The sequence below is a fragment of the Bison bison genome, unplaced genomic scaffold, assembly GCF_000754665.1.
Source record: "Bison bison bison isolate TAMUID 2011002044 unplaced genomic scaffold, Bison_UMD1.0 scf7180017864160, whole genome shotgun sequence".
Classification (NCBI taxonomy): Eukaryota; Metazoa; Chordata; class Mammalia; order Artiodactyla; family Bovidae; genus Bison; species Bison bison.
In genome coordinates, this window is record NW_011494732.1 from 4,473,076 (window position 1) to 4,490,011 (window position 16,936).

A 16,936-nucleotide genomic window follows, 5' to 3' on the forward strand; every position below is an offset into this window, starting at 1 on the left:
CCCGCCCCCGCCCCTGTCCCAGACGCCTGCCTGCACCGCTAGGGCAGAGTGATCCAGTTCAGGAGGGCGGAGTCTGGCCTTGAGGCAACAGCCTGCTGACCCTTTTCCGGCCTCAGTTTCCCATCTGTAACGAGAGGGTGTTGAGTGAGCTGCCCCGCGGCCAAGTTCGCAGGGCGGGGAAGGGCAGCCCCCTCCTTCTTGTTTCCAGACTGTGCGAGGCCCTGCTCACGGCGGGGAATCAGCCCTCTACTTTCTCCGTCATCAGGTGTGGGGCTCCCCTGTCCCGTCCAACCTCCTAATTACGGACTCACTGCACCATTTGGTCGGCTCTTCCCCCAGCTTAAGTTTGCTTATCTGCATCACGGAGACAGTCACGGTAACTACCTCTGCCGGTAACATCAGCGCCATCATGGTTGTTAACTTGCCTCCCTTCCTGCCCCTAGTATTTGGAGCAATGCAGGGTGGTAACAGCCTTAGCTCTGATTTGGGGGGCTCATTATTATTTAAAAATATCTTTTAAGTTTTATTTATGACTGCTTCGGGTCTTAGTTGCAGCATTCCCCATCTTCATTGCGGAGCATTGTCTCAGACAAGGGCTTATTAGTTGCCTCGTGGCATGTGGGATCTTAGTTCCCTGACCAGGGATCGAACTCTTGTCCCCTGCCTTAGAAGGTGAATTCTTAACCATTGGACTACCAGGGATGTCTCTGGGGACTCATTTATGGGTGTTGAGCTTTCCATAGATCTTTCCCCAAAGAGTCATCTTTCTACTGGCCCTAGGGAGAGAGTTTGACAGATGGGATGTTAATAAAGCTCAGAGAGGACTTCCCTGGTGATACAATGGAGAAGAATCTGCCTGCCAGTGCAGGAGCCCTGGGTTTGATCCCTGACCCGGGAAGATTCCACATGCCCCAGAGCAACTAAAACCCATGTGCCACAGCTACTGAGCCAAAGTTCTAGAGTCCTCGAGCCACAACTACTGAGTCCGAGTGCAACTACCAAAGCCTGTGTGCCCAGAGCCTGTGCTCTGCAATAAGAGAAGCCACCGCAGTGAGAAGCCCATGCATCACAATGAGGAGTCGCCCCCTCTTGCTGCAACTAGAGAAGGCCCAGGCACAGCATCGAGGGCCCACCCCAACCAAAAAAAAAAAAGCCCAGAGAGGTCCCTATTGTGTCCAGGGTCACACAGCCACATAGTAGCAGAATTGGAAGTTGAACCTAGTTGTCAGCTTTCCACACTTGGCGGTGTGTGGGCAGGTGGTGGCTTGGTGACAGCGTGCATCTCTAGGGTAAGGGTGACCTGCTGCAGGGCACCACCTTTTCCCTTAGTGCCTGAGGGGCTGTGACTCGGCCCACAGCCTTCAGGGCTCCTGCTATGCAGGTGATCTAAGATAGGGCTCAAACTGCTGGCTGTGAGCTCTCTCCGGGCTCTGGGAGACAGTGGGTAAACAGACGGCAGTGGTGCGTGGCGTTGGGCCCATGGGGGTGGCAGGGAGAGAGAGGCTTTTGGGAACCCAGGTTGGGGAGCTGGAGTTGGGGGAGGGTTCCTGGGAAGTGATGGTGGAGGCGAGAGCTCCATCCATACAGCCAGGCCCGAAGGGGAAGGGGAACTGTGCTCTAGGTCACCTAGTCCTGTTTCAGGCTGGGGATATAAACAGATAGAGCAGACTGCGAGGGGACATGGCAATCAGCAGAGAGGGGTATCCATCTCACGTGGGTGACCCCTGCTCACCTCCAGCTGGTCATGCCCCTAAATGATTTTGTTGCGGAAAAATACACATAAGATTTACCATTTGAACCATATTAAAGTGTATGGTTCGTGGATGTGTAATAGATTCAGTGGCGTGCCACACCGTCACCACTGTCTCATCCTAAAATGTGTTCATCATCCCAAGGGAACTCTGCTGCTGCTGCTGCTGCTAAGTCGCTTCAGTCGTGTCTGACTCTGTGCAACCCCATAGACGGCAGCCCACCAGGCTCCCCCATCCCTGGGATTCTCCAGGCACGAACACTGGAGTGGGTTGCCATGTCCTTCTCCAATGCATGTAAGTGAAGAGTGAAAGTGAAGTTGCTCAGTCGTGTCTTAGCGACCCCATGGACTGGAGTGGGGTGCCATTGTCTTCTCCGAAGGGAAACCTAATACCTATTAACAGTCACTTCCCATCCTCCCCTCCCCCAGCCTCTGGTAGGCACCAGCCTACATCTAACTCAGGGGATTTGCCTCTTTTGGACATTTTGCATAAATGGCATCATTCAATACGTGCTTCTTCCTTTCGGCATAATATTTTCATGATTTTTATATCTTCCCCCCTTTTAAAAATAATTTAATTTCTTTTTGGCTGCACTGGGTCTTCATTGCTTCGCATACTTTTCTCCAATTGCACCGAGTGGGGGCTACTCTCTAGTTGTGGTGCTGGGGCTTCTCATTGTGGTGGCTTCTCTCGTGGAGCACAGGCTCTGGGGCTCGAGGCTTCAGTGGCTGCGGCTCATGGGCTCAGTAGTTACAGCTCCCAGGCTCTAGAATTTAGGCTCGGCAGTTGTGACGCATGGGTTTAGTTGGTCCGCAGCATGTGGGATCTTCCAGGATCAGAGATCGAACCCAAGTCTCCTGCATTGGCAGGAGGATTCTCTACCACTGAGCCACCAGGGAAGCCTTATGTGTCCATTTTTATAGCTAAATAATATTCCAGTGAATGGATCCGTCACAGTCTATTTACCCACTCATCAGTTGAAGAATGTTTGGGTTGTTTCTGTTTCTTGGCTGTTGTGAATAGCGCTGCTCTGAACATTCGTGTTTGTTTTATTTCATCACCTGCTTTCATTTTTTGGGCTGTATGCCTGGGAGTAGACTTGCTGGGTCACACGGTATCTCTGTGTTTATCTTCGTGAGGTGCTGCCAGACTGTTTTTCGCAGAGACTGCACCATTTTACATCCCTGCCTGCAATGTGTGTGAGTCCCTAGTTTTCAGAGAAGCCAGAAATTAGGGGTGTTTCTGTGAACTCTCTTGATAATGCTTCATGTTGAGCTGGTCCCTGGGGCCTGGCTCAGCTGGATGGGGAGAAGGGGAGCAGGTCCCTGGAAATCTGTCCAATGAAAACATATCTGGGGGTATATGCCACATTCTGGACCCACTGGAAGCTGTTTTTCTGGCTATTGCTTGGTGCCTGAGTGTGGCGTGATGTGTCGTGATACCCAGGGCTGTGAATCCCATTGGCCACAAGGAAAATGTTTCTGAGGCTGCAGTCAACGGGCTTTCCTTTTCTCCTCTTCTCCAGGAGGAAGGGGTGCTGGCTGTGGGTTGAGGAGAGTGGTGCCCAGGGGAGGGTGGGCCTTGAGTCCATCCCACTGGGATTCTGGAGATTGGAATCAGAGGCAGCTTTCCCCCTGGGTTTCTGTGCCCAGCATCCTGGGGCTTGGGGAGCACTTGTGTGGACTTGGGAGGGTGCTCATGGGGATGATGGTGCTCATCTGTGTCCCCCATGGCGGCTGGCAGGAAGCCTGATGGGGGGATATTAGTGGAATAAAAACATGCTTGGCTCTGGGAGTTGGTTAAAAAAGTAACCTCTGAAAAGTGGAACACTTGAATTGATATCCATTGGTTGATTAGTCCATCCATCCATCCGTCCATCCATCCCCCCCTTCATCCATCCCTCCATCATCCTTCCTCCCTTATCCACCCATCCATTCCTCACTCATCTCACTCATCACCTTCATCCATCCATCACCCCTCTCCATCTATCCATCCATCCTTCCTTTCCCCCTTATCCATCCATCCATCCCTTCATCCATCCATCCATCCATCTATCCCCACCTTCATCCATCCATCCATTTATCCATCCTCCCCTCCCTTATCCATCCATCTATCCATCCATCCATCTACCTATCCATCCATCCATCCATCCATCCATTCATCCATCCTTCCCTCGTTTCATCCATCCATCCCTTCATCCATCCATCCATCTATCCATCCTTCCCCCGCTTCATCCATCAATCCCTTCATCCATCCATCTATCCATCCATCCATCCTTCCCCCACTTCATCCATCCATGTATCCATCCATCCATCCACCAATCCATCCATCCATCCATCCATCCATTCTTCCCTCGATTCATCCATCCATCCTTTCATCCATCCATCCCTTCATCTATCCATCTATCCATCCATCCATCTTTCCCTCGCTTCATCCATCCATCCATCCATCCTCCGCTTCCTCCATCCATCCCTTCATCCATCCATCCCTTCATCCATCCATCCATCCATCCTTCCACACTTCATCCATCCATCCCTTCATCCATCCATCTATCCATCCATCCATCCTTCCCTTGCTTCATCCATCCATCCCTTCATCCATCCATCCATCCTTCCACGCTTCATCCATCCATCCCTTCATCCATCCATCCATCCATCCACCCATCCTTCCATGCTTCATCCATCCATCCCTTCATCCATCCACCCATCCATCCATCCATCCATCCTTCCTCCCTTGTCTACTCAACCCTCCATCCATTCCTCACTCATCTCATTCATCACCTTCATCATCCATTCATCCCCTCTCCATCTATCCATCCATCCATCCATCCATCCTTCCCCCCTTCATCCATCTATCCCTTCATCCATCCATCTATCCATCCATCCATCCTTCCCTTGTTTCATCCATCCATCCATCCATCCCCCACTTCATCCATCCATCCCTTCATCCATCATCTATCCATCCATACATCCTTCCCTTGCTTCATCCATCCATCCATCCTTCCACGCTTCATCCATCCATCCCTTCATCCATCCATCTATCCATCCATCCACCCATCCTTCCATGCTTCGTCCATCCATCCCTTCATCCACCCACCTATCCATCCATCCATCCATCCATCCTTCCTTCCTCCCTTGTCTACTCAACCCTCCATCCATTCCTCACTCATCTCATTCATCACCTTCATCATCCATTCATCCCCTCTCCATCTATCCATCCATCCATCCATCCTTCCCCATCCATCCCTTCATCCATCCATCCATCCATCCACCTATCCATCCACCCCTCACCCACCCATCCTTCCTTCTTCCCTCTCCCCTCCCTCCCTCATCCATCTTACCCTCCATGCATCCGTCACTCACCTCATTCATCACCTTCATCCATCCGTCCCCCACTCTATCCCATCTATCCATCCCTCCATCCATCCACTCATTTCTCCTTCCTCTTCCATCCATCCATCTCCTTTGAGTACCTGGCTGGGAGCTTTCCCTGTTGGGACCGGCCAGTCACTGGATGTCAGCTCTGATTGGCAGGCAGTTTGTCTGACTGGTTCACTGCTGTAGCTCCAGTGTTTGGAATACTGCTTGTACATTGTAGATACCCAAATAATTTCCTGATTGGCCAGAATGTGTGGAGATTCCCGTTGGCTTGGGTTTGTCTAACCTGGTACCAGCTTGGTGGGGGGTGGCAGGTGGCACCCCTATGGGCGGCACATTGAGCTGACTCTGAGAATGGTGACCTTTGGCCACTCTGGACCACCGCCCCTTGGGCAGGGCCAAGGACAGGCTGTGGTTGGGGTCCTGGCTCCTCCTTAGGGAGCCCAGTGACCTCTTTGCCAGGTGAGGAACAGGGAGGTTGGTCTTCTTGCTGGAGTTGCCAAGGTGGGCAGGGGCCCATTTCTGTAGGATCCTGGATGGTGTTTTTTTTTTTTTTCCTGCACTGCTTGGCAGGTGGGATCTTAGTTCTCCATCTGGGGATTGAACCTCTGTCCCCTGCATTGGCAGCACAGAGTTTTAACCTCCAGACCACTAGGGAAGTCCCTGGACAGTGGCTTTAATAGTGTTAGGATTATGGGTGGGCCAGCCCTTTTACCTGCATCCAGTGCACAGAGGCCTGCGCCCATGGCTGTAGACAGGGGGCACAGCTTGAGCACAGAGATGCGGGGGCAGGCCTAGCGTAGGAGACCCTTCACATCGCCCCAGCCCACAGGGCGTCATCCTTCTCTTCTCACTTGGAGTGAAAGCCCCGTGTGACCTCCACTCTCACCGTCTGGGTCTCCCTGCTGTTCCTACCTCAGGGCCTTTGCACTCGCCGTTCCCTCTGCCTGGAACGCCCATCCAAGACATCTACACGGTTTCCTCTCTCTCCTCCTCCACGTGTTTGCCTGAGGACACCTTTTGGTGAGCCTGTCCCTGAGCACCCACTTTAAAACTGCACCCCAGCCCCTATCCCCTGCCTACCTACTCCACACTTCTGCTTTTCTCCATAGCGCAAACACTGTCCGCCATCCTATAGTTATTCTCGTGTCACCTCCTGGAACACCAGTTCTGAGATGGTGGGCGGGGAGTTTGAGTCTGTCACTTGCTGCTGTGTGCTGGTACCTGTCCCACAAGTGAAAGTGAAAGTGTTAATCACTCAGTCGTGTCCACCTCTTTGTGACCCCATGGACTGTAGCCCACCAGGCTCCTCTATCCATGGAATTTTCCAGGCAAGAATACTGGAGTGGGTAGCCATGCCCTTCTCCAGGAGATCTTCCCAACCCACAGATTGAACCCGGGTCTCCTGCATTGCAGGCAGATTCTTTACTATCTGAGCTACCAGGGAAGCCCAACAAGAGGTGCCTATAAATCATGGTTGACAGTAGGGGGTGGCCAGGGCACCGGGCAGGATCTCTGCCTGTGCCCCCATCCACATGGGCTGTTCTGGCTCCTATGGGCCAGGCCAGATGAGGCTCACCCACACAACTTCCCACCTTTATCTCATTACTTGATTCAGAGTCGGGTTCCTGGGCATTCATTCTGCACCATAAGCCCCTGCTGAAGGCAACCTTCAAATAGATGGCCTATTCCCAAATTTTATGTCAAAAGCTAGAAACACAAAGTGTGAATAGTCAGCTTCATTCTAGCTGGTGTTTATGCAGCATCTTCACCTCACATTCCAGAACTGTTTTTATCTTCAAGTCCTGTCCCATCTCTCCACCCGCGCCCCAGTGCTGGCTTCCAGGTCTCCATTCTCCTTGGGCCACTGAATGCCTCTTTGTGCTAGGCTCGGAGATATAGCAGTGAACAAAGCACATATTGAGCACCTTGCTGTTTTGGGTTGGGGCTTTCCAGGTGGCGCTAGTGGTAAAGAACCCATCTGCCAATGCAGGAGACATAAGAGATGTGGGTTCAATTCCTGGGTCGGGAAGATCCCCTGGAGGAGGGCATGGCAACCCAGTCCAATATTCTTGCCTGGAGAATCCCCATGGACAGAGGAGTCTGGGGGCTACAGTCAATAGGATTGCACAGAGTCAGACTTGACTGAAGTGATTTAGAGTGCTTTGTATTGGGTTAAGTGGTGTCCTCCTCAAGTTCATGTCCACCTGGAACCTATGAGTGTGACTTTATTGGAAGAGAGGATCTTTGTAGATGTAATTAGTTAAGTTGAGGTCACACTGGAGAGGCTAGGCCTTAAGTCCAATATAAGTGGAATCCTTATAAGAAGAGGAGGCCAGGTCCTGGTTAAGACTCTGCACTCCCAATGTTAGGCACACAGGTTCAATCCCTTGTCGGGGAACTAAGATCCCGCATACTGCATGGTATGGCCAAAAAGAAGAGGAGGCCAAAATGAAGACAGACACAAAGAAAAAAAGGCCATGTGAAGGTGGGCAGAGATTGGAGCGGTGGGGCCACAAGCTAAGGAAACCTGGAGCCACCAGGAGCTGGAAGAGCCAGGAAAAGGTCCTCCCCTGGAGCCTCTGGAGGGAGTGTGGCCTTGTTGACACCCTGATTTTGGACTTCTGGCCTCCAGATCAGTGAGAAGATCCATTTCCCCTGTCTTTAGCCCTTCAGTTTGTGGCAATTTGTTACAGTGGCTCCAGGAAAACAATACACCTACTGTGTGCACCATGCGCCTTGTGGGGGATTCAGCTGTCACTTAAATGTTTATGGAGGAGCTACTGTGTGTCAGATGAGCTTCCCTGGTGGCTCAGCAATAAAAAATCTGCCTGCCAATGCAGGAGACTCAGGTTCGATTCCTGGGTTGGGAAGATCCCCTGGAGGAGGGCAGGGCAACCCACTCCAGTATTCTTGCCTGTAGAATCCCCATGGACAGAGGAGCCTGGCAGGCTACAGTCCATGGGTCACAAAGAGTTGGACAGGACTTCGTGACTGAACAACTGTGTGTCAGACACTGAAGAGACCAACGAGGCCTCTGCCTACAGGCTCCCAGATCATCTGTGTGTCTCTGACCCGAGACAGTCTGGGTGGGGATGGCGGTGTCATAGACCATGTCCCTTCTGTGAGACTGGTGGCTGCTCTGAGCTCAGTGGAGGGTTCTGACGAGTGCTCGTGTGCTTGTGCTGGGGGCCTCCTCGCTCCTGCCTGGCAGCTGATTTTAAATTCTGAGGCTCCTCCACCCGCTGCAATTTCCAGCGTGGGTGCCCATTAGCTCCAAGAAAATGTCAGGCACGTGCTGTGCAGACAGCTCCCCTTTCATCTTCCAAGGCTCAGGTCTGAAGGGTCCCAGACACATTTCAGCTTCAGTTCTGGGCTCTTAACAAGCAATCCCCCCACTTCCCTGAGCTCTCAGAGACATCCCAGCCCCGGCAGCCGTGATCCACCCTCCTATGAGCCAGGCTGCTTGGGATACGAAAAGTCCACGGAGTGTGCTTGGTATGGCCTCCCTGGCTGTCTTGCCTGGGGCCTCAGAGGGATGTCAGGGCAGGATGGAAACTTACCCTCCCCCCACCCAAAGAAAGAGACCTCTCCCCAGCAGGGCTGGGGACTGAGGATGCGGGTGTGGTGGGCTCTGTCCTCACCTCGTGTTACTGGTGTTCATCTCCCAGAAGTTCATTCATGGAGCAGCTGCTGTGTGCCCGGTGCTGTGCTAGGCTCACGGGAGGCCGCAGAGGCAGGCACAGAATCCAAGGCAGTGGTGAGTTCTCTCTGTGGATGCGGAACGTGGGGTTGGCAGCGTTGTGGGGTTGCTGCCAAATCAGAGCCACAGCCTATAGGGCTCTCCAGGGCGGCTTCCTGGCTCTGGCCAGGTGTCTCCTCTGGGGCAGGCGTGCTGGGGGTCCCTGCCATGTGCATGGGAGCCCCAGTTTGCAGCCTTCCTCAGGCTGATTCCGCAGGGCAGCAGGGGAGTTGCCCCTGCCGTGTTTTGTGGTTTGGATGTGCGAGGCCCAGCGGGGCTTGTGGTCTCCCCGTCCCATGGGGCTCAGGAGTGTCCTACGCCGCCTGGTGAAGCAAGCCCTTAACCTCACCAGAGCACCCCCTCTTCTCCCTGGAACCCTGACCTGGGTGAGTTTGCCTTATTGAGCACCTTCTGTTCACCAGGCATCACTTCACAAGCATGCTGTCCTCCTGGGTCCGTGGAGCAGGAACACGCATGCTTCCCGTCTGCCATTGAGGAAATAGAGGATCAGAGCCCCGAGGCGTCTTGCCAGAGGAGGGGAACCACAGCCCCCATCCCTGGGGGAACGCATGGCCTTCTTCACCCCCAGAGCAAGGTGTTTCTGAGGCCGGCAGTCTCCTTCCCACCTTCCACACAGTCTGCTTCTGCTTCTTGGTCCCTGCTGCCCCAATCCCACAGCATCATCTCACGTATCTTGTGATAACCCCCCCACCCCCGTACCCTGGCCTCCTGGTTCCACGCTTGCTCTTCACGGCGCCTGCTTATCAAACACTCCGGCCCTTTCCTCTCTTCGTCAACCACCTTCTGTAGCTCCCCACTGCCTTTCAAACAAAATCCACCCTTTCCGTGGCCCATGGGCCTTGAATGACTCGAGGAATTTCTCAAGCACACAGTGCCTGTTCTGGTCTCTGGGCTCTTGCTTAGGTGGTGGCCTCTGCCTAGAGCCCCATCTACTTACCCCTCCCCCGGCTGTGTCTTGTTCACACTCCAGGAGGTTCTCCCTGGCTCCCTCTTGCCCTCCTCAAGGCTTGCAGAGCCCCCAGCCTGCACTCAGAGGTCACTATTTACTGCTTGTCTGCTCTCTGCCGCACCCTGCCGGAGCGCCAAGACCATCTGTGGCCTGGACCCTGCCTCATTCAGTAGCTTGGGGCTGAGCTCTGAGTGGGGACCTCAAAGTGTCTGGAGAACAATGGATGCCACCATCCCCTCCTGACCCCAAAGCCCCGGATTGCAGTGATGTTGGGGCCACTGCATCGCTTTCCTGCTCTAACCTGGATCCTGTTCTCAGAACCTCGTTCAGCCAAGGCCAGATTCAGGGGACCCCCTACGTTGCCCCATGGGTCTCGCTCATCCTCTCCTCGCCTTGTCTTTATGTTAATTTATTTGGCTGCGCCGGGTCTTAGCTGCAGCATGTGAGATCTTCGAACTTTGTTGCAGCACGTGGGATCTTTAGTTGTGGCATGCAAACTCTTAGTTGCAGCATGTGGGATCTAGTTTCCTGACCAGGGATCGAACCTGGGCCCCCTGCATTGGGATCGTGGAGTCCTGGCCACTAGACCACCAGGAAAGTCCTCCCTGCACCCTTGTCTTTGGTGAAGCAATGTATACTTTTTCTTGTTCTGCACCTCCCAACATTGCTGATGAAGTAAAAACTTAATCCCCCGATGTTATGCAAACACCACCTTTATCTAGTTTCAAAACTTGCCTGGTAACCCTTACATCTATCAGCACCCTCCCCACCTCCATCCCACCCCTTGCCCCTGGCAACCACCAACCTGTTTTCTGTCTCTGTGGATTTACTGTTCTGGACATCTCACATCAGTGGAATCATCCACTGTTTGTCCTTTCGTGTCTGGCTTCTGTCACTCAGCATCCTGTTTGCAAGGTCCATCCACGTTGTGGTGGGTGTCCGTGTTTTGTTCCTTCTTAGAGCTGAATCATACTCCATCATAGGGGTAGACTGTGTTCCGTTGATTTATCCCCTCATCCATTGACGGACCCTTGGGTGGTTTCCACCTTTGACTATAGTGAATAGTGGTGTTGTGAATATGTGCGTGTACACTGATTTGTTTGAATCTCTGTTTTCCATTCTTTTGGGTCTATGCCTAGGAGTGGAATTGCTGGGTCATACGGTAATTCTATGTTTAACATTTTGAGGAGCTGCCAGACTTATTCTCCTAAAAAAAATTTTTTTTTTCAAGTTGGCAAAAAAATGTGGCTGAGGTTGGGAGGGATAGAAATTGAGCTTATTGAAATAAGCTCGTGGTGAGTGTAAGCAGCATGAGGCCCCAAGGGGCCTCTGGCTTTGGGGACAACCTGCATCTGAGGATGCTGGACCAGGGAGCTGGTGGAGTGCCTTTGGCAGGTGGGTGGCAGGGGTGGCAGCCCCTTGGTGGTGGATGCTCTGTGTTGATGGAGTGGGAAGCCAGCCAGGCTGGGCTTGAGGAGGGTGGGGGGGGGTGGCCAGGGATTCTCCAGGGCTGGTTTGAAAAGGTGTCACTCCCCTGGCTTCTGGAGCCCTTGTGCAGTCCACAATGTGAGCACCTGTCCAGGGCTGCCATCCCTAGTCGGCATTTCATTAGACAGAGAAGGGTAGAAAAGCTGTGGGGACATCAGACTTCTCACCACCTTGTGCAATGCAAAGCCACAGAGCAATTTGGAAGTTGCCCGTGGTGCTCTGAGAGGAAAGGCAAGCAGAACCGACTTCTACCTGCCCAGCTGCTGGCCTCGTCCTCGTGCTGGCCTCTCTGGGTTTAAAACCCAGAGAGAAGCTGGGATAGAATTGGCTTTGCTGCATCGGACCACCAGGGTCTGCTGGGCTTTGTGACAAGCTGGGACAAAAGGAATTCTGGAACTGGGTCCAGCACTGGTGGCCACAACTGACCCCTCTCCGGAGGCCAGTCTCTTGTCTCTGGGCTCCAGGACAGATGCCAAATTGCTCTTGGTGTGCCTGGTCTCCCTTCCACATCGCTGTCACCGGGCTGCGGCTACTGCAGTGACAGTGCTAGTGGTTGTAGTCGTAGTAGCTCCTGTTTGCTGGGTGGGACTTGTTCCCACGTTCTTAAGAGTTACACGGTTTATCCTGTCTCGATGGCTGGGAGAAGTCCATGTGGGCTTTTCTCCTACAGTGGTTGTAGGGTGGCAGTTTTGGCTCTGAATTCTTTGGCTTTGCAGTGGTAGAAGGCTGGACAGCACCCGATGGAAAGGTTGCCTGCTCCAAGACTCCTTCATGCTCTGGAGGAGTCAGAACTTTTGATGGCAAGTGGCAGAAACCCAGGTTGGGCTGGCCAAAGCAAAATGCATAGAAGGAGAGCCTTGACTTCCCTGAATGAAGAAGCAAGCTTTGAGCTGCCTTCAGGCATGGCTGTCATCAGGACCCGACTGTTCTCTCGCCACCCTTCACTTTTGCCTGTCTAGGGGTATGTTCTTGGATAGGTTTCTGCCATGCAGTGGCCCCACAAGACCCCCAAGGTTTCATCCTCCTAGCTTACAGCCCCAGTGGAGAGTGCCTCTTTCTGGTTCCTTCTCAAAGTCTCAAGACTCAACGACTCTCATTGGCTCATATTGGGTCACATGCCAATCCCTGAGCCAATCATTGGTCCAGGGGAAGCAGGAATCTGATTGGCCAGGCCTGGATCATGTGATCACTCCTGGAGTCTGGAGAGGGAAGATGGTTCCTGAAAGGAAAGTCAAGTCTACTGTAGCAGGTGATGGGGGTGGAGAGCAGGAAGCAGTCAGGGCCCCCAGATGGAGGGGAGAGGGGTTTGTTCCTCTTCTGACCACCATGATCTCCTTCTTCCCTCTTAACATCCCTCCACATCAGATCTTCAGTGGGCAGAGCACCAGTGGAGGGTTTTGGGGTGTCCATGCCCTTGGAGAAGGATGGTCGTCAGTGGAGGGCAGGGTGATGAGGGACATTGTGATGAAATTTCAGGGAGCTGAGGGGGTACATGTGAGGTGCAACCCCAGCCCTACCTGGGGACATCCAGGTGTTGAGCGCTTGCACCATCTTGGATTTTCCTCAGCTTTTGAGGAGGGGCTGTGAGTGGGGCATTGCACTTGGTGGGGGCCTGATGGACACCCTTTTTCTTTTATTTTTGATGTTGGGTATGATTTATTTGGCTCTTAAACAATACAAATGTAACAACCCATGGTCTTCCTCCCTTCCCCTTTCAGAAGGCACTGTCCTCTTAGCTACAGGGACAAGCAGAAGATTCCACATCACCAGAGCTGCCCCCAACCTCCCAGGTCTTTCCTTCTGTTCTGTTAACCACCCTCTTCCTCCTGTGTGTGGTGCTGGTGTTTCTGAGTGGACACCCCCTTTCAGAGTGGCCCAGTGTGGAGGGGGCCCAGGACCTGCCAGGCTCTCAATCCTGGCTTGCGTGGAGGAACCAGTTACAATCCTGGGGAGGCTGCCTGCAGCAGTGGCCAGCAAAGAAGGGAGAGAAGGAGCCTGGGGAGAGGGGGGGCCCCCCAGAGATTCCTGGGCAAAGGCCTCTTCTGGCCACAGGCTCTCTTGCTCTCTTGCCTGGAGTCCTTTCTTCTTTCTGAGTCTTAGTTTTTCCATCTGGAAAGCCAGTGGACTGTTTCTTGAGATTCCTTCCGTTGCGGACACAGGCGTGGTTTCTCCCCTGCGGAGGCTATCCTTCCCCTGGCCCCCAGGAGCCGCCTGGGGCCCCCTTGGGGCCGTGTCCTCGGCTGTTTCCCCAACGTGGCCCTTGGGTTCCCAGTGCCCTCGCTCTCAGCTCACATCCCGGCCAACCTCACATTTGTCCTGTCGCCCATCGCGGTGTCACACTCCCCCACCCGAGGGTCACCAGGAGGCCCAGGCAGGCCCAGCTCTGCCCGTGGTCACACTGTGACCTGCGTTCTTCCCGAGCTGACCCTGTTCACCACCGTCCCCCCAAGCTCGTGTGGACCTGTCCCCTCCTGGGACTGAGCTGCCAGGTGCTTTTGGGGAACTTTGCCCTGGTGACTCAAAGTGGCAGAGGACTTGGGGTGAGATTGGGTGGGTCAAGGGTGTTAGGGGTCCGTTGGGGTGGTGGGGTCAGTGTCCGCAGAGTTGAGGTTCCATGGGGGTGAGGTTGGATGGTCTGAGAGTTCTTGGGGACCACAGGGGTGGTGAGGGCAGTGTCCACAGAGTTGGGGTTCCACGGGGTGCAGTTGGGTGGGCTGAGATTGCTTGGGGGCCATAAGTGAGGTAGGGCAGCACTTGTAGAGTTGGGGTTCCCATGCCTGCTGAGCAAGCACCTTAGCAGTGGGGGAGGGCACGACTGTCATCCACGTGGCGTGTGCAGCAGCTGCTGGCCTGGCCTGTGGTTTGGAGGGGCCTCAAACACCACTTGGTGTCTCCCTCTGCTGTCAGTGGGCAGGGAGCGTGTCGGTGGCATGGAGGAGGGTCCTGGAAGACCCCTGTCTGCCCTCGCTCCCTCACAGGGGCCACAGGAAGGACTTGGGGCCCCTCCAAGGTCTGCCAGGAGCAGCTGCCCCATGGCTGATCTTGCTTTCTTTTCTGTTCTCACAGGTGCCTGGGACAGGGTGGTCTACAAGCAGATGACGAAGACTGGCTTGTAATCGTTGTTGACCATTGAGAGGGAGATTACAGGGGCCCAAGAGCCTCTCTGGACGCCCACCACCATGTCGGGATCTACGCAGCCTGTGGCACAGACGTGGCGGGCCGCCGAGCCCCGCTACCCGCCCCACGGCATCTCCTACCCTGTTCAGATCGCCCGGCCGCACACGGTAAGGGGCACGGATGTTCGCCTGGGGTCACCTTTGGAGTTTTCTTTTGTCACTGGGTTTCTGTTTCTCCTTGGAGTTGGCGCTTGTGTGGCTCCGATGGTGTCCAGCCAGGGCTCACTGTCCCCGTGGGGAAGTGGGGTGACAGGGCAGATACCACTGACATCTGTGGCCTTGCCAGGCCTCGGGACATCTGGGAAAATCTCTTAGCTCCCACTTTAAAGCTGGGAAGGTGGAGCCCAGGGCCAGGCTGAGCTGCGATCCCTGCCTCTGGGTCTGCTGTGGGGTTTGCTTGTTGATGTGGAGCTCCTGCTGTATACACTGTCGGCCCAGCCTCAACCAGGCTCCCCTGCTTTAGGATTGAAGTGACTTCCTGGGGGCTGTGGCTCGCAGACCCTCCCCTCCTCAATCCTCAGGGCCTGGAACCTATTCACTGAGTGATGCTCAGAGCTTCCAGATGACAAGGCCAGCACGTGTCATTCTCTGAATCTCTGATATGAGCGGGGCAGCGATGGGGGGGGAGGTCCAGGGGGTTGGTTCTGCTCATGGGAGAGCTGCCCCAATGTTGGGGGTGGTAGCCTGCTGGGGAGGGAGCAGATATGACCTTGGTCAGGTTTTTAAAAAAATTTTTGGCCATATCATGTGGCATGTGAGATCTTAGTTCCCCAACCAGGGATCAAACCTAAGCCCCCTGCACTGGAAGCCTAGAATCCTGACCACTAGACCACCAGAGAAGTCTCCTTGATCAGCTTTGCTGAGTGGCACCCGACTCTGTCCAGCTCCTAGTGGGGGCCCCCTTTCCTGACTTCACCTGTAGCTGCCTGTGGCGCCGAGGATGAGCTTTGGTTCTGCTCTGTTGGCACTTATTGGGCACTTACTATATACTGCATCTTCAGGGGCTTGCCAGAGGGCCCTCAGAGTCCTGGGCGTCGCCTGCTGGACCTCCTAGCTACTCAGCGAGGGACTGTGAGGATCTGCAGTCACAGCCGGGGTTGAAGCTGGCTGTGCTGGCCCCGGCTTGTACATGCTGTGTGTGTTCTTCTCGGGTGGCGTGGTCCCTCCTCCTGAGACGCTGAAAGGAAATGGCATGGGAGGGCTTTTCCATCCTCCGTGATCGAGATGTTTTTGCATATGAGCCCACTGACCCAGCCTGAGGGCCTCTTGAGAATTTGGGCCCCAAGATGCTTTTGAGAGCTGGCTGTGGTCAACAGGCACATTCTGGATGGAGTGATCGAATTCTCACAAACAACCTAATGAAAGAGCACCTCACGTTATCCTCCCATTGTGCAGACGAGGAGATTGAGGCTGGGAGGTTAAATAATAGGCCTCAGGTTCAATCACTGTGAGGAGGCAGAGTCGGCTTCAGCTTCAGGACTCTGTGTGTATGCATGCTTAGTCGCTAAATGGTGTCTGACTGTTTGTGACCCCATGGACTGTAGCCCGCCAGGCCCCTCTGTCCGTGGGATTTTCCAGGCATGAATACTGGAGTGGGTTGCCGTGTCCTCCTTCAGGGGGTCTTCCCGGACCAGGGATTGAACCTTCATCTTTCACATTGGCAGATAGATTCTTTACCACTGAGCCACCAGGGAAGGACTCTGAGCCCCTGTGTAAAAGATGCTTCTGTTTATTGGTCACCTACTGTGTGCCCAGGGCCCAGGACTATGCTCCTGGGGATCATTTATTATTATCTATCATAATCAGCTTTGTCATGATCACAACAGCAAAAATAAGTGTTCTCATCCACTGAGTGCTTGCAGGACAAGCTTTATTTTGTTTTTTTTTAAGTATTTATTTATTTGGCTATGTCGGGTCTTAGTTGCAGCATGTGGGATCCAGTTCCTTGACTGGGGATCGAACTCAGGCTTGCTGCACTGGGAGTGTGAAGTCGTAGCCACTGGACCACCAAGGAAGTCCCTAGGGCGAGGGTTTTGTTTATGCTCTTTGTGTATACAGTTGCCCTTGCTCCAGGGTGAACATTTTGCAGGTGAGCAAATAGGATGGGTTATATAACGCTTCTGAGTCTTGGTTTTTCATCCATAAAATGGGGTAATGAGAGCATCTGTTGCCTGGTTTCTCCTGGGGATGAAACGTGATGATCTGTGGAACAGCATTATGGCACATGTGTCCAATTGCAAAATTGTCATCGTCATTAGAGCTGCCTGGCGGGGGGCGGGGGCCCTCCCCTCCCCCTTCCCCTTGGGGACCCTCCCCCTTCCCCCTCAGGGAGGTTCCCCCCCCACCCCACCCCCTGGGTGAGTCCTTGAGTCCGCATGGCCCTGCCATCCTGCCATCCCACCCTTCCTTTGCCCCAGCTCGGCCCTCCTGCC

General features: G+C 54.0%; 1 protein-coding gene across 1 annotated transcript in view; it reads left to right on the top strand.

The window, feature by feature from the left end:
- The window catches only part of NCOR2 (nuclear receptor corepressor 2), a 205,428-nt gene that overhangs the window by 29,998 nt on the left and 158,494 nt on the right, over positions 1 to 16,936 (top strand). The window contains 1 exon segment of the mRNA XM_010841409.1: positions 14,395 to 14,612. Coding sequence (XP_010839711.1) covers positions 14,508 to 14,612 — 105 coding nt within the window. The 5' untranslated portion in view covers positions 14,395 to 14,507.